Source organism: Narcine bancroftii, chromosome 1 (assembly GCF_036971445.1).
Source record: "Narcine bancroftii isolate sNarBan1 chromosome 1, sNarBan1.hap1, whole genome shotgun sequence".
Classification (NCBI taxonomy): domain Eukaryota; kingdom Metazoa; phylum Chordata; class Chondrichthyes; order Torpediniformes; family Narcinidae; genus Narcine; species Narcine bancroftii.
Genome location: NC_091469.1, coordinates 387,439,420 through 387,461,947, shown reverse-complemented (window position 1 = coordinate 387,461,947; position 22,528 = coordinate 387,439,420). Strand labels below are relative to the sequence as shown.

At 42.5% G+C, this 22,528-nt stretch overlaps 1 protein-coding gene across 6 annotated transcripts in view; it reads left to right on the top strand.

Moving 5' to 3' along the window:
- Positions 1 to 22,528, top strand: part of nfx1 (nuclear transcription factor, X-box binding 1) — a 105,375-nt gene that overhangs the window by 23,487 nt on the left and 59,360 nt on the right. For all 6 annotated transcript variants that reach the window (XR_011349895.1, XR_011349894.1, XM_069913624.1 and 3 more), the window contains exons 6-9: positions 413 to 484; positions 11,208 to 11,347; positions 12,276 to 12,375; positions 20,693 to 20,910. Coding sequence is in view for 4 of the 6 variants with exons in the window: in XM_069913624.1 (XP_069769725.1) it covers positions 413 to 484; positions 11,208 to 11,347; positions 12,276 to 12,375; positions 20,693 to 20,910 (530 nt within the window). In the remaining 2 variants the exon portion in view is untranslated. The remainder of the gene's footprint in view (positions 1 to 412; positions 485 to 11,207; positions 11,348 to 12,275; positions 12,376 to 20,692; positions 20,911 to 22,528) is intronic.

The window sequence follows — 22,528 nt, the reverse complement described above, 5'->3', positions numbered from 1 at the left end:
CATGTCCATCCTCCTTTATTTTAACCTTTGCTTTATTTCCAATGTACTGTTTCAATCAACATTGAAAGTCTTGGCCTCTGACTGAAAATCATCTCTGAAGGCTAATGAAGCTCAGAAATCTAAACAGTGACAGGTTTGTGTTATGTATACATGTGTGTATTTATATATATATAGATCTATATATATGTATATATATATATTAAATTCCCCTGTCAAATTTGCAACTGATCTCTGGGGCTTTTATAACCAGAATAGGGACTAGCTGTATCAGCCACTATCCCATCAAAAAAAAGTTTATTTTTGAAACACCCACACACACATTAAAAAAAAATTAAAATACTGTTCAGTTGAATAAAAATTATTCTATTCCTATTGTAAGTAAAACTCTCTGAAGCAGAATCAATCCTTTCAGCTTATGCCATCCTGGACCATGCCCATCCTGTCCTGCATTTGTGACAAAAGCATGTGAATGTGGAAGAACAAGGTAAGCAATTCATTAAGATTGTTCTCTATTGTCTGTGATTTTCTCTGTACTTGTCATCATATCAAAACCACACATTAATAATTTGAAAAAGATATGGTGGGTTATTTATGGGTGCTAGAACTTTGTTAGGATTTTGCTATGGTTTTAATAATTTATTCCTTGCTGTTCAGAATAGCAGAGGAAACAGGAGGGTTGGTGGAGGGCATGGGGGTTACTCTTTTATAATGCTGAATCGATTTAAACATTGGATATTTCAAATCACTACAAACTAATATCTTGTTTGTTTTATTGCTTCTGATCCATTTGCTAAGCTTGAATTTGTCCAAAAGCATTTTAAAAAAAACAGATGTGGTAATTAGAGGTATATTTTTCCTGCCTCTGACATCTATTTTCCCTTGTTGTAAGATTCATAATACTAAAACCAAATATTCCATTGTATTGAAATGTTAGAGCTGCATCCTTTGCAAAACACACATCACTAAGTGTGATCTCTAAGTTTGAATACAATACTTCTGTGAGGCCAAACCCTAGTTTTAGAAAATTAAGCACATTTTTTCCCCATTGCATTTAATTAATTGTAATGTCAGATATAATCAAGAGAAAATCATGAAATATGTCAGAAATCCCTCTGATCTTTGTACGGATTCCTCAGAAAAAAACATGCTTGTTTGCTCTATCCCTGGTTAAAGAACCATTCAGCATGCTCTCTGCTTTCTGTTCTTCAGCCATTGTTGCACCAATGCTGCCAGTATCCTTTTAAATCTAAATTTTCTGTTTTTTTATGATGTTGCACTTCATTAAATTTCATTTAAGATTCTTTATCTGCATTTTCAACTGCATTGTCTCCTTGGTACTCCATCAAAGAACTGAGAAAGCAGCAAAAAAAAGGTATTTTGGTATCAAATCTATGGTGACATTCTAACCATTCCAAACGTGGACTATTTTTGTGCTTGATATTTGTTTCTAAAAGATTTCCCATTTCTGCTGCAGAGCCTTTTTTAAATGTGATGCAAATGTTTTTTGTCATTGACTTTGCATTGAGAACTACCAATGCCTTGATAAACTACACTTTTCAAAATGAATCTAAGGGTATCCACAGCAAGCTGATATCGTTCACCAGCAGCCATTGTTCTATTCTGCACTGACTGTATATTTGGTACAGCCAAGGCGAAACATAATACCAAGAGAGTAAATACATCAGTGTATTTCATCAAGGTTATTAATATCAGAAGATGACATTCAGGAAGTGCGTAAATCAAAAGAAATTGTATGACTTGTTAGTAAAGTGATTATGGAAACGTAACTCAGTGGAAACAGAACATTACAGAAATGTACTGACCTTTCGCCCCTTGTTGTTGTGCTGACCTATATATTCCTACCAAAACAAAATCCTCATACCTTATAACCCTTTATTTTGCTTTCGTCCATGTGCCTATCTATGAATTGCCTACCCCTGGAAAGGTAATGAAGGCACCCACAATTCTCTTGTGTACAAAAAAAAACTACCCCTGATGACTCCCCTAACTTTCCTCTCTTCCTTTTGTATAGATGTTCTCTGGTGTTTGCTCTTCCTGCCCTGGGAATAAGGTGCAGGTTGTCTACTTTATCTATACCTCTCAGAATCTTATCGACTTCCATTAAGTCTCTTCTTTGCTCCAAAGAGAAATGTCCCAGCTCTTCTAACCTTGCCTCATAAGATTTATTTCCCAATTCAGGCAACACCCTGGTAAATCTCCTCTGCACCCTTTCCACAGCTTCCACATTTTTCCTATAATGTGACCAGAATTGAACACAATACCCTAAGTGTGATCTCACCAGAGATTTGTAGAGTTGCAACAAGATGTCTTAACTCTAGAACTCAATTCCCTGACTAATGAAGCCCAGATCTCATAGACTGTGTGGAAAACTTAAGAGATGTATGGATTTGGACCCTTCTTTTCTTTGGCTTGGCTTCGCGGACGAAGATTTATGGAGGGGGTAAAAAGTCCACGTCAGCTGCAGGCTCGTTTGTGGCTGACAAGTCCGATGCGGGACAGGCAGACATGATTGCAGCGGTTGCAAGGGAAAATTGGTTGGTTGGGGTTGGGTGTTGGGTTTTTCCTCCTTTGCCTTTTGTCAGTGAGGTGGGCTCTGCGGTCTTCTTCAAAGGAGGTTGCTGCCCGCCAAACTGTGAGGCGCCAAGATGCACGGTTTGAGGCGTTATCAGCCCACTGGCGGTGGTCAATGTGGCAGGCACCAAGAGATTTCTTTAGGCAGTCCTTGTACCTTTTCTTTGGTGCACCTCTGTCACGGTGGCCAGTGGAGAGCTCGCCATATAACATGATCTTGGGAAGGCGATGGTCCTCCATTCTGGAGACGTGACCCACCCAGCACAGCTGGATCTTCAGCAGCGTGGACTCGATGCTGTCGACCTCTGCCATCTCGAGTACTTCGACGTTAGGGATGAAAGCGCTCCAATGGATGTTGAGGATGGAGCGGAGACAACGCTGGTGGAAGCGTTCTAGGAGCCGTAGGTGGTGCCGGTAGAGGACCCATGATTCGGAGCCGAACAGGAGTGTGGGTATGACAACGGCTCTGTATACGCTTATCTTTGTGAGGTTTTTCAGTTGGTTGTTTTTCCAGACTCTTTTGTGTAGTCTTCCAAAGGCGCTATTTGCCTTGGCGAGTCTGTTGTCTATCTCATTGTCGATCCTTGCATCTGATGAAATGGTGCAGCCGAGATAGGTAAACTGGTTGACCGTTTTGAGTTTTGTGTGCCCGATGGAGATGTGGGGGGGCTGGTTGTCATGGTGGGGAGCTGGCTGATGGAGGACCTCAGTATTCTTCAGGCTGACTTCCAGGCCAAACATTTTGGCAGTTTCCGCAAAGCAGGACGTCAAGCGCTGAAGAGCTGGCTCTGAATGGGCAACTAAAGCGGCATCATCTGCAAAGAGTAGTTCACGGACAAGTTTCTCTTGTGTCTTGGTGTGAGCTTGCAGGCGCCTCAGATTGAAGAGACTGCCATCCGTGCGGTACCGGATGTAAACAGCGTCTTCATTGTTGGGGTCTTTCATGGCTTGGTTCAGCATCATGCTGAAGAAGATTGAAAAGAGGGTTGGTGCGAGAACACAGCCTTGCTTCACGCCATTGTTAATGGAGAAGGGTTCAGAGAGCTCATTGCTGTATCTGACCCGACCTTGTTGGTTTTCGTGCAGTTGGATAATCATGTTGAGGAACTTTGGGGGACATCCGATGCGCTCTAGTATTTGCCAAAGCCCTTTCCTGCTCACGGTGTCGAAGGCTTTGGTGAGGTCAACAAAGGTGATGTAGAGTCCTTTGTTTTGTTCTCTGCACTTTTCTTGGAGCTGTCTGAGGGCAAAGACCATGTCAGTGGTTCCTCTGTTTGCGCGAAAGCCGCACTGTGATTCTGGGAGAATATTCTCGGCGACACTAGGTATTATTCTATTTAGTAGAATCCTAGCGAAGATTTTGCCTGCAATGGAGAGCAACATGATTCCCCTGTAGTTTGAGCAGTCTGATTTCTCGCCTTTGTTTTTGTACAGGGTGATGATGGTGGCATCACGAAGATCCTGAGGCAGTTTACCTTGGTCCCAACAAAGCCTGAAAAACTCATGCAGTTTGGCATGCAGAGTTTTGCCGCCAGCCTTCCAGACTTCTGGGGGGATTCCATCCATACCTGCTGCTTTGCCACTTTTCAGTTGTTCGATTGCCTTATATGTCTCATCATGGGTGGGAACCTCATCCAGCTCTAGCCTTAGGGGCTGTTGAGGGAGCTGGAGCAGGGCGGAATCTTGGACTGAGCGGTTGGCACTGAAAAGAGATTGGAAGTGTTCTGACCATCGGTTGAGGATGGAGATCTTGTCGCTGAGAAGGACTTTGCCGTCTGAGCTGCGCAGCGGGCTTTGGACTTGGGGTGAGGGGCCGTACACAGCCTTTAGAGCCTCGTAGAAACCCCTGAAGTCGCCAATGTCCGCGCTGAGCTGTGTTCGTTTGGCGAGGCTAGTCCACCACTCATTTTGGATCTCCCGGAGTTTGCGCTGAAGATGGCTGCATGCGCGACGGAAGGCTTGTTTCTTCTCTGGACAGGACGGCTTTGTAAGGTGAGCCTGGTGGGCAGCTCGCTTCTTTGCCAGCAGCTCCTGGATTTCCTGGCTGTTTTCGTCAAACCAGTCCTTGTTTTTCCTGGAGGAGAAGCCCAGTACCTCTTCAGTGGATTGCAGTATGGTAGTCTTCAACTGATCCCAGAGGGTTTCAGGGGACGGGTCCGTGAGGCGGGTTGCAACGTCGAGCTTTGCTTTGAGGTTTGCCTGGAAGTTTCCTCTCGCTTCGTCTGACTGCAGGTTTCCAACATTGAACCTCTTTCTGGGGGCTTTATTGTTCCTGGGCTTTGGCTTGAAGTGAAGGTTGAGCTTGCAGCGAACCAGCCGGTGGTCAGTGTGGCATTCCGCGCTAGGCATGACCCTGGTGTGGAGCACATCTTGTTTGTCACTTTCTCGCACCAGGATGTAGTCCAGGAGGTGCCAGTGTTTGGATCGGGGATGCATCCAGGTGGTCTTAAGGCTGTCCCTCTGCTGAAAAAGGGTGTTTGTAATGACAAGTCGCTGTTCTGCGCAGAGCTCCAACAGGAGGCGCCCATTGTCGTTGCACTTGCCGACGCCATGCTTGCCCAGGATTCCTGGCCAGGTTTCTGAGTCTTTGCCGACACGAGCGTTGAAGTCGCCCAGGATGACAACCTTGTCGGCTGTAGGGGTACGTTGGATGAGGTTGCGCAGGTCGGTGTAGAACTTGTTCTTTTCTGCTGGTTCCGCCTGGAGGGTTGGAGCATAGACACTGATGAGGGTGATGTGACGCTTGTTTTGAAGTGGGAGTCGCATGGACATGATTCGGTCCGAGAGGCCTGTCGGAAGGTTTTCGAGTTTGGAGGCAATGAAGCTCTTGACCATGAAGCCTACACCAGATAGGCGTCGTTCATCCGAAGGCTTTCCAGACCAGTAGAGTGTGTAGCCCGCGCCGCGTTCTTGGAGGCTGCCTACATCTGCCAGGCGGACTTCACTGAGAGCGGCTATGTCGATGTCAAGTCTGAGGAGTTCATGTGCAATGAGGGCAGACCGACGTTCAGGTCGGTGGCTGTCAGCCTTGTCTAGCATGGTTCTGATGTTCCAGCATGCTAGCTTGAGTTTGTGAGCATCTTTTGAGGGGGAGGACGTGGAGGGGGAGGACGTGGAGGGGGAGGACGTGGAGGGGGAGGACGTGGAGGGGGAGGACGTGGAGGGGGAGGACGTGGAGGGGGAGGACGTGGAGGGGGAGGACGTGGAGGGGGAGGACGTGGAGGGGGAGGACGTGGAGGGGGAGGACGTGGAGGGGGAGGACGTGGAGGGGGAGGACGTGGAGGGGGAGGACGTGGAGGGGGAGGACGTGGAGGGGGAGGACGTGGAGGGGGAGGACGTGGAGGGGGAGGACGTGGAGGGGGAGGACGTGGAGGGGGAGGACGTGGAGGGGGAGGACGTGGAGGGGGAGGACGTGGAGGGGGAGGACGTGGAGGGGGAGGACGTGGAGGGGGAGGACGTGGAGGGGGAGGACGTGGAGGGGGAGGACGTGGAGGGGGAGGACGTGGAGGGGGAGGACGTGGAGGGGGAGGACGTGGAGGGGGAGGACGTGGAGGGGGAGGACGTGGAGGGGGAGGACGTGGAGGGGGAGGACGTGGAGGGGGAGGACGTGGAGGGGGAGGACGTGGAGGGGGAGGACGTGGAGGGGGAGGACGTGGAGGGGGAGGACGTGGAGGGGGAGGACGTGGAGGGGGAGGACGTGGAGGGGGAGGACGTGGAGGGGGAGGACGTGGAGGGGGAGGACGTGGAGGGGGAGGACGTGGAGGGGGAGGACGTGGAGGGGGAGGACGTGGAGGGGGAGGACGTGGAGGGGGAGGACGTGGAGGGGGAGGACGTGGAGGGGGAGGACGTGGAGGGGGAGGACGTGGAGGGGGAGGACGTGGAGGGGGAGGACGTGGAGGGGGAGGACGTGGAGGGGGAGGACGTGGAGGGGGAGGACGTGGAGGGGGAGGACGTGGAGGGGGAGGACGTGGAGGGGGAGGACGTGGAGGGGGAGGACGTGGAGGGGGAGGACGTGGAGGGGGAGGACGTGGAGGGGGAGGACGTGGAGGGGGAGGACGTGGAGGGGGAGGACGTGGAGGGGGAGGACGTGGAGGGGGAGGACGTGGAGGGGGAGGACGTGGAGGGGGAGGACGTGGAGGGGGAGGACGTGGAGGGGGAGGACGTGGAGGGGGAGGACGTGGAGGGGGAGGACGTGGACCTGTCCTCGGGCCTGCGCAAAGGAGCTTTTAGGTGGAGTGCAGTGCGCGCAGTACTGGCCCCACCCTTTACACCCATGGTTCGTGTGCCGTGGCCAAGCAAGCTGGGACGTGGCAGCGAGGTCCTTGGGTCGTAGGTTTTATATCGGAGTGGCCTTCTCCTATGCAGGTTTCTTACCCGGGCTGGAGAGGCCTGCCTCCCCTCCTAGGTCGGTCCATACTGCCCGGACCGGGGCCGAGGCCGCCGCAGCTCACCCTGTGCCTGGATTGGGGCCGCCGCCTCCCACTCTCTGCCCGGATCGGGGCCTTCGCCAGCCCCACTCGACCGAGGCCGGGGCCGCCGTCTCCCCCTTGCTCCTGCCCGGATCGGGGCCGCCGCCGTCTACCCTTCGCCCGGACCGGGACCTTAGGGACCCTAAGGTCCCTCTATTCCTCCATACTGTTAAGTATCCAACACCTCTTACTGGTTTGACATTCCAAAATGTCTCTCTACACATTTATCCAGATTGAACTCCCGTCTTCCACTTTCCCGCCCAGCTCTGCATCCTGCCTATATCTTTTTGCAACCTTTAATAACCTTTAGCACCATCCACAAAATCCAGCCTTTGTTTCACCCACAAACTTGGTTACTCATCATTCTGCTTCTTCATCTAGGTCATTTATAAAAATCACAAAGAACAGGGGTCCCAGAACAGATCCCTGTGGAACTCCACTTGTCACTGATTTCCAGGCAGAATACTTTACATCTACTGATACTCTCTTTTTACACGCAAGCACATTTTTAATCCACACAGCCAAGGTTCCATGGATCTAATGCCGCGTGACTTTCTGAATGAACTTACAATGTCAAATGCGTGATGAAAAAGTCTACTATAAAGTAGACTGTACTTCTCCAATGGTCATAAATCCTGTCCTTAAGAATCCTCTCCAATAGTGTACACACCACTGAGGTAAGATCTCTAATTCCCAGGATTCTCCCAATTACCCTTCGCTAATTCTCTGGCACCTTCCTTGTGGCCAAGGTGTTGTTGGAGCTTGTGTGGGTCCCACAGGTTAAGAACCAGGCAAAAGTTGAGGTACAAAGCACACGTTAATTTCAGGGGTGGAAATGGGACAACAGGGTCGACATGTTAGGCAAACCTCTATATATATATATATATATATACATACACACACACACACACACACACACACACACACACACACACACACACACACACACACACACACACACACACACACACACACACAATGAACTGATACATACAATGATGAGGAAAAAAAATCACTAGGATGCCCCACCACCTCTTGACTCAGTGCAGGCACGGCTCTATGCTACAAGGGACACTAAATGTTCCCAATCCTCTTAACAGTGCACATCTTACCAACAATTTCTCCAGCAACCTTCCACATTTCTAGGCCTGGAGTGAAGCAGGGTGGTCCCTAGCTGGCAAAGAGGGAGAACAAAGAGCACACGGCACCTTTCTAGTGCTGGAGGGACAAGCCCAGATCATTTACTGGGAGCCAATAGATGAGTGACAGGAGGTTAATCTAATTACAACAGCCAATGGCCCAAGGCCAAGAACAGGCAGGCGAGAAAGTGCAGTCCAGGTAATTTACATGTTACCAACAGCAAGGTGTTCACTAATGGATGGGGGAAGAACCAAACCTTCATTGGCAGCTAGTGTGTCCTCTGACTAGGTAGGGGGCAATGCTGTCACATGACAGCTACAACCCTTCCCAATACACAAGGAAGATGCAAAGATCATTGGCAATGCCCCAGCTATCTCTTCCCTTCCTTCTTATTGTAACTTGTGGAATATCGTGTCTGGCCCCAGAAGATTCAACACTTCCTCTTCCCTCATCTCAAAATTGTCAAACACACAAGCCTGTTCTATTCTGACCTTACCCTGATCAAGGTCCTTCTCTGGTGATTACTGAAGTTAAGTATGCATTTAGGACTTCCCCAAGATGTGTTCTTCATGAACGCATAGAACACCTGGCGTTTTACTTAAACCGACTTGCCATGGCCTTCTCGCATCCCCTTTGAACTCTCTTAAGTTCCTACCTGGCTATCATATAATTCTCCTGAGCACTTCTTATTTACTGCTTCTTCAATCTAATGTATGCTTCCTTCTTCCTCTTAACTAGCTGGCTCACCTGCTTTGTCAAGGACAGTTACTTTTTCCTACCGTCTCTTCCATGTCTCATTGGGACAAACCCATCTTGAACATTGCACAAGTGGTCCCTAAACATCCTTTCTTTTGTTTTCCAATTTTTTCAATTGGTTTTTATAATAAATACAGTAGAATGAAGAAAAGGGAATGAAGCTGAAAATATATCACGTTTGTGTGTGTGTGTGTGTGTGTGTGTATCCCCCTAACCTACTCTATTTTTAAAAAAAATGAAAATAACCAAGAAAAAAACATCTTAGCATATTATCCTGAGGGTTACATTTTTTTGATTCATTCCGTGAATGAAAAAACAAAGGTTAACCTATATCTCATGGGGAAGAGTAAGTATATCTAATCACATTAAAACATTTACATTAAATTAAAATAAGACTTAAAAGATTGCCATGTATTTGTAAATTTCATCAATGAATCAAATACATGATATTTAATTTTTTTTTCAAACTTAAAACAGGACATAATTTGAGAGAACCATTGAAAACTTTGAGTCTTTCCATTTGTATAAAATGGCTCTTCTAGCCAACAATATGGAGGAGGCCACAACCTGTTGCACAGATACAGAAAAACTCCCTCTGTCTGGTTCAATAACTCCAAAAAGAGCAGTTATTGAATTGGGTCGTAGCTCCACCTGAAATACAGTTGAAAAGATATTAAAATGGCTTTCTAATAGATTTCTAAAGATGGACAAAACCAAAACATGTTTTAATGTAGCAATGTCAGATTTGCATCTCTCACAAGTAGGATTAATATATGAAAAGATTCAAGCCAGCTTATCTTTGGACATGTGAACATGACTTTAAATTGGATTAATGCATGTTGGACACTTATTGAAGATGTATTCACCAGTTTAAGAATCTTATCCCATCAATCCTCTGATAAGGGTCTTGCAAGTTCCAGTTCCCAAGCCTTTTTTATCTTATTGTGAAGTACAGGATGTAATTTCAATAATCTATCATATATAATTTCAATGAAAATCCTTTCTGAGAAGGATTCATTTGAAAAAATTTATCAACTAGATCTGGTGGATATCTAGATGGATATCTAGTCTGCTAATATGGTATTTAAGAAACGTCTAATCTATAAATATTTGGAAAAAAATAAATATTTGTTAAGTCACTTTACTTGCCAGCTTTTCAAAAGACATTAAAAAACCTTAAATAAATAATACCTTTGATTTTCCATAAAGAGAAGGATTGGTCAATTGTTGATGGTCAAAAAAAATTGAGAGATATCACTATAAAACAGTTTTTTAAATAAATCTTAAAAATAATAAAGAAGACCATCTAGAAAAAGACAATCTCGCATACTCAAATAGAGGAGAAAAATTGAGTTTATATGAATCTTTAAATCGTTTAGTAATTTTAAACTCTAAGAATGTGAAATTATCTCTGACAATCATGAATGGAACTTGAGTGCAGATAGGGACTTGCATATTAATCAGAAAAAATTCTCTTTTATGAAAGGTTAATTTATATCCAGAGAAGAGCTGAATTGAGAAAACACATAGCATAACTGGGATACATCTTTCAGGATCTGAAATATAAGCTAATAGGTCATCTACATACAAAGAAACATTGAGTTACTCAGTTTCTGACAATCCCTTGAACCTCATGATTGTCTGGTCCCTAAACATCCTTCACATTACTTTTGTGGTTTCTCTTGTGAACATCTGTTCCCAATTTACACTCCCTAGTTCCTGCCTTATCCCATCTTAATTAGCCCTCCCCCAGTTAAACACTCACATTTTATCTGCATTTATCCTTGTCCATAGCTATGCTCAAGCTCAGGGAGTTGTAGTCGCTCTCACCAAAATGCTCCCACATCAAGAGGTCCACCACCTGAGCGGTTCATTACCCAGTACTAGATCCAGTATGGCCTCTCTTGTGTAAGGAATCTTTCTTGGACACACCTGACAAATTCTGCCCCATCTCAGTTGGGAGGTGCCAGTCATTATTAGTGTTGAAGTCACCTATAACAACAACCCTTTAATTTCTCAACCAAATCTGAGGGAAAAAATACAAATCTAAAACTGTCCAATCAGGACATTTTCTTGTTTTTATGAGTCCAGTTTGGTTGACTTCTTTAAAGTAACATTAAAATACCCCTTTTTTTTAAAAAAAAAAGGCCAATTTTTAATTTTTAATATACTGATATTCCATTATGTTGAATTTGTTTTGGAAAGTAAGTTCTTGAATCCTGATGCAGATGTAAACTCTTCTCCTAACAGTCAGTCAGTTCGCTGTGGCCAGTCTGGAACCATTCAGTGCAAAAATATATGTGAAAATCTCTTGAATTGTGGAAAGCATAAATGTGTTCAGGTGTGCCATTCAGGAAAGTGCCAGCCATGTCCACTTACAGTTCAGCAAGGTATGTAGCTGCAATCCTTAACACTACAACCATTGATCAATTGCATGAATTTTTTTTTAAGTTCTTGTTTAGGACTAGTCTATTGCAATGCAGTATGTCAGCAATAAGTTTTTAAAGGTTTTGTCAGTTTAGTTTCATTCTGATTAATGGGATGCAAGTAACTTTGAGAAGTAAATTCTGTAACTTAATTGTTATCCACTTCTAGGTTATTTTTGTAGTTGTGTGACTAAATTTCATTTCTTATAACATTATTAATTTTTGCAAGACTTCCACTGTTTCGCCTGTAGATTGGGACAGCAATTATAACACTACTATAAAGGAAAAATGGATAAGGGCATGATAAATGAATTAATGTGGTTACCTACTTGAGTTAAAAAATATAATGGCTGCATTGAAGACAAAGGCTGGATTGGAGTGCATTAATCTTAAATAGAGGTTGGCCAATCTTGTTTTCTCTGGCGTGAGTGATGCAGAGGGATAATTTGATATAAATATGTAATGCATGTATAGGATAGATATTTGTGAGGCAAATTTCTTTTAGAGAGCAGTTGATGTCCACCAGGGGGAGATTAAAAAGCATATATGATCATTTTAAGAGGGATTTAGATAGACAATGGACAGGCAGGAAATTGAGGGAAATGGACCATGTGCAGGCAGATGAGATTACTGGTATTTAATTTGTCATTGTGGTCAGCACAGACATAATGTGGTGAAGAACCATGTTATATTTCTCTATATTCTACCTGTATATTCTCTTAAATGGTGAAAGATTCATCATGGTTTGTATTGAATGTCTGCATGTGACTTTTTTAAGATCTACATTAGGAAGCTATTGAAGTAGTAATTCTGTAATGTTCTAACTTGCGGAGAAAGAAAACCTGAACTATTTCCTGAAGTGTAAGATCCTTGCTGTTTTGTTTCTTTCCAGCTTGTTACTGTGGAGCTATTTTTCGAGAAGTATTTTGTGGAACCGATGAAGAATCATTTGATGGCAATGGCTACTTTTCATGTCAGAGGCTTTGTGGGAGGTAAGTAGACCAATTTAAAAAAAAAATTAATATGAGTAATATTAATCAAAGCAATACCTACAATGAGTAAGGGGGTGTGTTTTATAATGAGGGTCTGCGAGTAGAAATCCCTCCCACTACAACTAGATATCTATCTTCTACCTATTCCCTTTCAAAATACAGGTTTTTTTTTAATGACTACTTGTTCTCTCGTGCACAAATTTAGTACGTCATCGCTCTTCTTGTTCTTTCACCCTTTCTTTCGCCCTCATTCCTGCCTCTACCTTTTTATCCAGCTGTAACATCATCCAATGTATTTAATTCTCCATAGCAAAGCCATTAAATCAATCATTTTGAAACAAAACTAAGACTGTTTCTTGTATGTTTTTCGTATGAATCAACAACTTCCACTTGGATTGTAAATGTGTTCCAAAGCATTTCACTGAAGCATCAACTAAACAAATAACTGAGCATTGGAAAATGTTAAGGAAATAACTAAGTGCTTGTCAAAGATACCCCAAGAAAGAAAAAGGTGTGAATAAGCTTGAGATATTATCTAAGAGTTTTGGGTTCAAGGTGGCTCAAAACACAACAGCCTCAGCTGGGACAATTCAATTTTTGGGATGCTCATGCAGAGTTCGTGAATTGGAGGAGTGTGCAAAGATAGGAAAGTGTGGAATCATTTGAAAATGTGTTTGACGATTTCTAATCAAGGCTCCATTTAGCTGGAACTCATTGTAGGTCAGCAAGGTAATTGCTAAGTGTATGCATGGAGAGTTTTGGATGATCTCCAGTTTATTGAAAGTGGAGTATGTCGAAATTAGCATTGTCGTTTAGAAGGTTTCAAAGGGTTTTAGCAGCATTCGAATTAAGACAGGCTTGGAATTGGTTAGCGTAACAGCAATGGAAACAGACTTTGTGAAATTACAGCATTTGTTCAGTTTGCTTTATAATGAGAATATTGAAAATTACTTCATTCAATCCCAGATGCTGCCAAAGATGGTGGGTGGTACATCTGATGACTACATTCTTGTTGGTATTTAGAGAAATTTATGCTGTTAAGTACTGGTTGTCAGGCAAATGGTACAAGAATATAGGGAGAGTGAAGGAGTCAAAAGTTGAAACAAAGTTGACATCACAAAATGTGGAATATACTGAATGTTTTGGGTGGGCAGCATGTGGATCAGAAACTGATAGTAAAGGAATTTATGAGAGATGCCACATGTAAAGATACAAGGACATGAAGGATCCCATTGCCACGTCTTCAAAAGTAAAAAATGGAATTAGATGATTACAGTCCTATCCAGCTGAGTACACAAAAGTGCTGAAGAAACTCAGCAGGTCATGCAGCATCCATAGAAAGTAAAAGGCAAACTAAGCTCTTCTTCATGACTGTCAAAAATCAGGCAGATGCCTGAATAAGAAGGCTGGGGAAGAGGCACAGGCTAGCAGGTGATAGGTGCATATAAGTAGGAGGGAAGAGGAAGAGAAAGGAACTGGGAGATGATGGGGTGGGGGGGGGGGAAACAGAGGCTTAGAAAGATAGCTTTTTGATAAAAGGGGCTAAGGAGCTGGAAGAAGGGAGACCAAGGGATGAGGGAAAGAAAGAGAGAGCCTGCACGTTAGGGGTAAACAGAAATTGGGTAAGTTGATATTGATGCTGTCTGGTTGGAGACTGCCAAGATAGAGTCAAAGGTGCTGTTCCTTCATTTTACAAGTGACCTCAATTTAGTGTGACAATATGATGTGAAAGTAAAGCGGTTCTTTTTTTTTTTTGCTCTTATATATGTGTATTGTAAGCATATCTTTGACCTTCGAGTAATTGAGCGACATCGCAGAAATGTGGTCTCCAGCCAAGTTGTACGAGCTAACCAAGTTTTCTATACAATCTTGTTCCATTTATGTATATATATTTGGCCCTTCTCCTTCAAAAACAGTGGTTCCCAACTGGTGGGCCACAGCGTGTTTCCATGTTTATTCTTTTAAAATGTTAAATAAAATAGTTCAAAATTAGATAAAAATGTCTTTCTTATACAGAGCTGCCTTTGACTTGAAAATATTGCTCAATAATTGCCACCAGTGACCCATGACATTGCTAGGCCCTTAGACCGAAAATGGTTGAGAACCACTACTCTAAACCTTCTGTATCCATGCACCTGTATAAATGCACCTGTATAAATCTTTTAAATGTTACTATTTTCCTGCCTCTACCAGATCTTCTGGCAGAATTCCTTCTTCTACCCTCTGTTTCTGCTTCTATCTAAAAATTGTTTGTGTTCTACCACTTTTTTTTACTGATTCATTGTGCACCACTTTTCTTATTTTAATGTTGTCTACTTTTGCCAAGTGACCTTCTGAATTGGTTTAAACCTCCTCCACTGAACCTTCCCCTCTGGACTTTGGTCCCTGCTTTGTCAGATCTGTACAGATTTTTCTTACGATAGAACTGCAGATCATCTGAGCTATATATATGTCCTTCTGTACCATCCTCTTATTTTGAAGCAGATTAGCACATGACATAGGAAGTAAACTGCAGAGAATCAAGTTAGCTATTTTGCAGCCTAACCTCTTCTAATTATTAAATCCCACCCAAGGACTTGCTCGCTTTTTCTGCCGATTAGTTGGGGGGAGGGGGGATACCACATGGACCATAATTTCTACCTATGATCTCCCATTCCATATTTTTCTGCAGTTGCATAATTAAAGTACTTAAATTATGGAAGGGCATAAGACAGGAACTTGGGAAATTTCATTGGGAATAGATGTTCTCAGGCTATGCACAACAGAAATGTAGCGGTTGTTTCGGGACCACTTGCAAGGGATTCTGGAAAGATTTGTCCCATTGAGGCAGGGAAAGGATGGTAGGGTCCAGGCAACATTGTTGACAAGAGAGGTGGTTCATTTGGCCAAGAGGAAAAAGAAAGCATACATAAGGTTTAGGAAACAAAAAATAGGCAGGGCTCTTGAGAATTTTAAGGTAACCAGGAAGGAACTTAAAATGGGATTAAGGAGAGTTAGATGGTGACTTGGAAAGGCCTTGGCAAGTAGAATTAAAGAAAACCCATGCATCTTACATGCAAGTGCAGAACAGGTGGATGATTAGAGTGAGGGTGTTGTGGTCACGTCCTCGGGAGGAGGTAAGTGAGTGTCAGGATCACCCATGTGGCAATGAGCCAATGAGAAGAACAAAGGAGGTTAGCTGGTTGGTGTTTGGCTAGTTGAAGAATGCAATGTTGTGTCTGGTGAATAAAAAAATCAAATTCATTGTGTGCTAAAGGAAACCAGTGAGTGTACTCTTTATTTGTTTGAAAGCTGTGTTAAATCAGTGTCGTGGCAAGTGGTGACCCCATGACTTCACAGTGCCTTCTAATTTAAAATCGATAGTGATGTGGATAAACTCCTTACTGGAGCATTTGGGGAGGTCAAATTAAAGATTACCCTCCTTTTATTAATAATGCACCAACATGGTTTATGATCTTTGAAGCACTTTTCTCTCCCTTCAGTGTGATGAGTCAGAAGACAAAGTACAGTTTACTTGTGGAGCATCTTCCAGAGCAGATTGCCTGTGAAGTGGAGAATGTCTTTGTGGATCCAGATGATAATCTCCCATACGACATGCTGCTATTCTGCAGTGTACTGTGCCATGCCCAATTACTAGCTGAAAACAGCCTAGGCAATAGGCAACCGCTCAGATGCTGAGAATATGATGCAAGCTAGCTGGAACAGATTCTGTTGACAGTGATTTTTGGAACCACAAGTTCCTTCAATGTTTACCTCGTCATGTTCAAGAGAATTTGGTGAATGTCTTTCAAATGTCTACCATCAATCAGTTGGCAGATCATGCCGACTTGGTTATGTCCACAACCTCTGCATTAAAGATAGAAGAATTGGCTTCTTTCCCTAGTCAACAGGAGCAAATGAAACTGGAACAACTGCTTACTGCGCATTGTGAAGCACCAAACCTTACCAATAGAAGGTAGCACTTGCACCACATCAATCGAAGATACACTAACTGGTTTGGAGCAGCAAATGGCAGTACTGTCTATGCAGGTCCAAGCTTTGAGCATGCAGCGGAATTCCTTCTGTTGACCTGGTTGGAATCGTGGTAGTTAAGGATGTGGTAGAGGAGATGGATGGCATATTTGTTGGAAGCATTGCGGCCTGGTCCTGTCGGCCACCTTGTGACTTATACAAATGGCAGCCAGGAAACGACCAGGCCCGGCAATAGAGGCAACTGTTGCCCAAGGGGACATCAAACACTGTCTTTTTCTCAAAGACTGTCTCTTGAATGTTCAATTCCTTGTCAATTCCGGTGCAGAGATTTCAGTGGTCCTTCCAACCATGGAGAAACATACACACCCCAATATGTCATGTGTTCTTTCAACTGTGGATGATTCTCATATTCAAACATGGCCAGAGGTCACTCACATTGAATTTCGGTCTCGAGAAACCTTTCTGGTAGGTTTTCACGGTTGTAGATGTGGCAAATTCTATTTTGGGAGCAGGTTTCTTGTCATATTTTTCTTTGTTGGTAGACTTCAAAAATTGCTGTGTCATGGACCGCAGCTCTTGTATGCAAGTGAATTGCATCTGTTATCCTTCCAATGTCGTCAGCCACCTGATGAGTCTTCAACCTCCCTCCTGCTCTTTCTGCACCTTGCTCAAGTATTTCCCTTGCCTACTGACCTTATCGTGTCATCACAGTGTCCTTTGGAGGTAGCGTGGGCTCATAGAATTGGACCACATGCAGGAGTTGGCCATAGTTCGCAAATCTGACAGCTGCTAGGCTTCCCCATTGCATACATTTCCAAAAAAAATCTCCTGTGGATTGGTGGCCTTGTGGTGATTATTGTGTCCTGAACAATTTTACTATGCCTGGCTGATACAACACCCCCAATTTACAAGACTTTTCAGCAAACCTCCATGGCAAACATGTATTTGCGAAAATAGATGTAGTATATGCTTGCTATGAGATTCCAGATGAGCCTTCTAATGTTGCGAAGACGGCAGTGATTACCACTTATAACACAGTTGAGTTTCTGCGAATGCCGTTTAGTCTATGGAATGCATCTTAGATATCCCAGCGGTTTATGGACCATGTACTTGCCGGCCTCAATTTTGTGTTTGTTTACATTGACTATATTCTGGTCACAATTGTGGATGAAGAGGAGCACAAACACCATCTTGTGTCATTGTTTCAGAGGCTCGATGAGTTTGGCATTGTGATCAATCCCAGTAAATGTGTTTATATTTTTGGGACATAACATGGTATTTTATCTGATGAATCAAAAGTGCAAGAGATTTGAAAATTTCCTACGATAGTCAGGTTTGGCCAGTTGCAACGTTTTTTTTTTAGGCATAATGAATTTTTATGGCCAATTCCTGCCAAATGCTGCAGCATCTCTTATTATCTTTTACTGAACTACTAAAATCAGAATCAGGATTTATTGACATGAACGAGTCATGAAATTCAGCATTTTGCAGCAGCATTATCGTGCAAATATACTTATTCGGCGAGGTAGATTGGAGGGCCCTTCAAGGGAGGCGGTATGGGTGGAATTGAAAAATGGGAAAGGAGAAGTTACACTTATAAGGGTGAATTATCGACCATCTCGTGGGGAGTGAGAAATTGAGGAGCAAATTTGTAAGGAAATAGCAGATATTTGTAATAAGCACAGGGTTGTGTTAGTGGGGGATTTTAATTTTCCTAATCTAGATTGGGAAACCCATTCTGTGAAAGGTCTGGATGGATTAGAATTTGTAAAATGTGTGCAGATTAGTTTTGCAGCAATATGTTGAGGTACTGATGAGAGAAGGGGGAGTGTTGGATCTACCGTTGGGGAATGAGATAGGGTAGGTGACAGAGGTATGTGTTGGGGAGCACTTCAGCTTCAGTGATCATAGTATCATTAGTTCCAATATAATTATGGAAAGGGATAGGCCTAGTCCAAAGATAGAGGTTTTTGAGTGGGGAAAAGCCAGATTTGAAGAGATGAGAAAGGATTTGTGAGGAGTGGATTGGGATCATTTTTTTTTAATGGAAAGTTTATAGAGGAGAATTGGAGGCCTTTTAAAGGTGAGATTTTGAGAGTAAAGAATCTTTATGTTCCTGTTAGGATAAAAGGCAGAGCCAAATGTTCGAGGGAGCCATGGTTTTCAAGGGATATTAGAAATTTGGTTCAAATAAAAAATAAATTAAATATAAGAAACAAGGTGTAAACGAGATGCTTGAAAAATATATTGATTGCAAAAAGAATCTTAAAGAAAGAAATTAGGAAAGTATAAAGAAGGTACGAGGCAGCTATAGCAACAGGGTGAAAATAAATCGAAAGGGTTTTTACAAATATGTAAATAGAAAAAGGAGAGTGAAAGATAAAATTGGTCCCTTAGGGAATCAGAGCGGATGACTGTGCGGAGCCAAATGAATGGGGGAGATATTGAACAAGTTATTTTCTTCGGTATTCACGAGGGAGAAGGATATTGAATTGTGCAGGATAAGGGAAGCAAAAGGGGTAATTATGGAAAATGTAGGGATTAGGAAAGAGGGGGCATTAGAGCTTTTGAAGCCTATACAGATGGATAAGTCTTCAGGTCCTGATGGGATTTTCCCCAGGACCTTGATGGAAGTCAGGGAAGAAATAGTGGAGGCTCTGACAGTGATTTTTCAGAAGTCATTAGAGAGGGCCATAGTGCCGGAGGATCATACATGTGGTTCTTTTGATTAAAAAGGGTTTGAGGAGTAAGCCTAGCAATTATTGGCCTGTAAATTTGACACTGGTGTTCGGAAAGCTCATGGAAAGTATTCTTAGTCATAATATATAGAAGTATCTAGAGAGACAGGGTCTGATCAGGAAGACTCAACACGGATTTGCATGAAAGGTTATGTTGGACAAATCTTGTTGAATTTTTTGAGGAGGTGACTAGGAATGCTGATGAAGGTAGAGCAGCAGATTTGGTCTATATGGATTTCAGTAAGGACTTCGATAAGGTTCCACATGGAAGGTTGGTAAAGAAGGTTCAGGCGCTAGGTATTAATTTTGAGATAGACATATGGGTTCAACAGTGGTTAGAATGTAAATGCCGGAGAGTCATGGTGGATGGAGGCTGGTAACAAGCAGTGTGCCTCAGGGATCAGTATTGGGTCCCTTGTTATTTGTTATTTACATTAATGATTTGGATGACGGGGTGGTAAATTGGATTAGTAAATATGTGGATGATACAAAAATAGGTGGGGTTGTGGACAGTGAAAAAGGTTTTCAGAGATTACAGAAGGATTTGGACTGCTTAGAAGAGTGGGCTGAAAGATGGCAGATGGAGTTTAATACTGAGAAATGTGAAGTACTTCATTTTGAAAAGAATAATCAAAACAGGACATATGCAGTAAACGGGAGGGCATTGAAGAATGCAGAAGAACAGAAAGTTCATCGTTCTTTGAAGGAATCTCATGTCGATAGCATGATGAAGAAAGCTTTTGGGATGCTGGCCTTTATAAATCAAAGCATAGAATATAGGAGTTGGGAAGTGATGTTGAGACTATTCAAGGCATTGGTGAGGCCAAATTTAGAATAATGTGTATGGTTCTGGTTACCAAATTATAGTAAGGATATCAATAAGGTAGTGAGGATGTAGAGAAGATTTACTAAAATGTTGCCTGGATTTCTGAATCTAAATTTTTAAAAAATATTGAGTAGATTTGGTCTTTATTCATTGGCGAGAAGAAGGTTGAGGGGGGATTTGATAGAAGTATTTAAAATTATGAGGGGGGATAGATAGACTAGATGTGAATAGGCTCTTTCCTTTGAGGGTAAGTGAAATTCAAACAAGAGGCCATGAGCTGAGAGCTAGGGGGCAAAAGTTTAGAAGTAACAGGAGAAGTGTAACAGGAGAAGTGTAACAGGAGAAGTGTAACAGGAGAAGTGTAACAGGAGAAGTGTAACAGGAGAAGTGTAACAGGAGAAGTGTAACAGGAGAAGTGTAACAGGAGAAGTGTAACAGGAGAAGTGTAACAGGAGAAGTGTAACAGGAGAAGTGTAACAGGAGAAGTGTAACAGGAGAAGTGTAACAGGAGAAGTGTAACAGGAGAAGTGTAACAGGAGAAGTGTAACAGGAGAAGTGTAACAGGAGAAGTGTAACAGGAGAAGTGTAACACTTAGAGTTCTAAGGATGAACAAGATGCACACGTGTGTGTCAATATATTAATATCAGATTTGAGTTTAATATACTATTGAAGCCATTATCAGCCTGGAATATTTTGTTAACATGACTGATTGTAGACCTTGCACCTCTTTTTTAACCTTAAAAAAATTCTCATAGATCCTAAATGTGTTCACTTCTTTAGGAAGCTCACTTGTGGAAACCATAATTGTCTTCAGCTGTGCCATCCATCTGCGTGTCAACTCTGTCCTCGCTTGCCAAAACTGGTGCAGAGTTGTCCTTGTGGGCAGACACCTTTGTCTAAACTTTTAGAGCTTGGTTACCCTGAACGTAGGAATTGTACTGAACCAGTACCATCATGTGGGAAGACTTGTGGCAAGCCCCTGCCCTGCAGTTCTGATGGTGAGAAGATCAAATAGTTTTGAGTTGTATTCAATAATTTTTAAAAAAATGTGTAAAAGTAAGATTTCCACATTTTCTATCATTACTGTATATGCGCATTTGTCGATCAATTTTAAAGGTAAAATTTAGGGGGTCAACTATTACACACATACTTCTTTGACCGCAGTAAATGCCTGCATTGTTCAAGGCATCGGGAGCTAGGATGGGAAGATGGGCAGCCGAGATCAGGTGTTAGTCTGCATTCGATGCATCAGGAGCTCAGGTCAGCGTGCTGGTTGCCGGGACCGGGTTCAGGGCATCAGGAGCTCAGATGGGCGGATGGCTGGGAACCAGGCGAGAATCCACGGTTAAGGCTTCAGAAGCTCAGATGGGAATCAGCTGGGGCCTAGACGAGAGTCCACAGTCAGGGAGTCAGGAGCTCATATGGGCAGGTGGATGGGGTCTAGGCAAGAGTCTGTGGTCAAGACATCGGGAGCTACAGTGAGTGGAAAATACTAGGTTTTATATGGAAAATACTAGATTTTGGGTCCACAAATAGCAGAGTCAACTTTTACATGGTATCAACTATTACATGTGTATGTATGTATGGTAAGTAAAGTAACAAATCCATTTATATGCCGTATACTCTCAGATCTCCAGCATCCGTGTGAAATTGGGGCTGTCGATTACCTGAATTTGAATGAGTTTGTCAAAATGATCTAATTATATATTTCATACTCTTTTATTTATCATAATATATACCCTGCATTTCTATATTTTAATGCTCATTTGCAATAATATAAAATACAGCAAAATTCAATTGTGAATGATTTTACTCACCATTACATGAAATGCAGAGGACTTTTCTGCATTGCCCTATATACATAAATTTTTTTTCAGTTCTTTTCCCATAATATCTGAAATAAAGTTAATTTTTGAGCATATTTTCAGAAAATATTACGTAAACTCTCCAAAGATGTACTCATAATATAGTTTGGACTAGGCTACCACTTAAAATAAAATCACCATTTTAACTATAAAAAGGATTGTGCAATTTATTCATAGAGTTCTAGATACTCTAATTTTACCATTGGCTCAAATTCAAATTTACATTTTCAGAAAAGTCTTGTGAAACACTTAACATTCTTAGAAACTTGCTGCTTGCTTGAAAATTCCAGATACATAAATAATGGATGAAAGAGTTTACAGTAAATGTAAAATAACAAAGTAAATTGGGGGATAAAAGTGATGTTTTAAAAAATAAAAGAAAAATCTGAAATAAAAACAATAAATGCTGGAAGTACTTCGCAGGTCAGGCAACAGCTTTTGAGAGAGAAGCAGAATTGGTGTCTCAAACTTGTGACCCTTCATCTAACACGTGGTCAGTGACCTGAAATATTAACACTAAAATGTACTGCTGTTCATGGCATTATACTTTGTGGCAATTATATCACAGTAAATGCTTTCATATTCTATCAAAATAACTTGGAAATAGGTCAATGCAATTAGCATGTCTGTGTTAGTATGTAATCTGTTGTCCAGTACAGAAATTCATTTTCCAAATTGTTTATTGACATTTAGGGGTTTGCAGACTTTGAAGTTGAAACTTTGTTATGTTATATTTAAACAAACATTATTA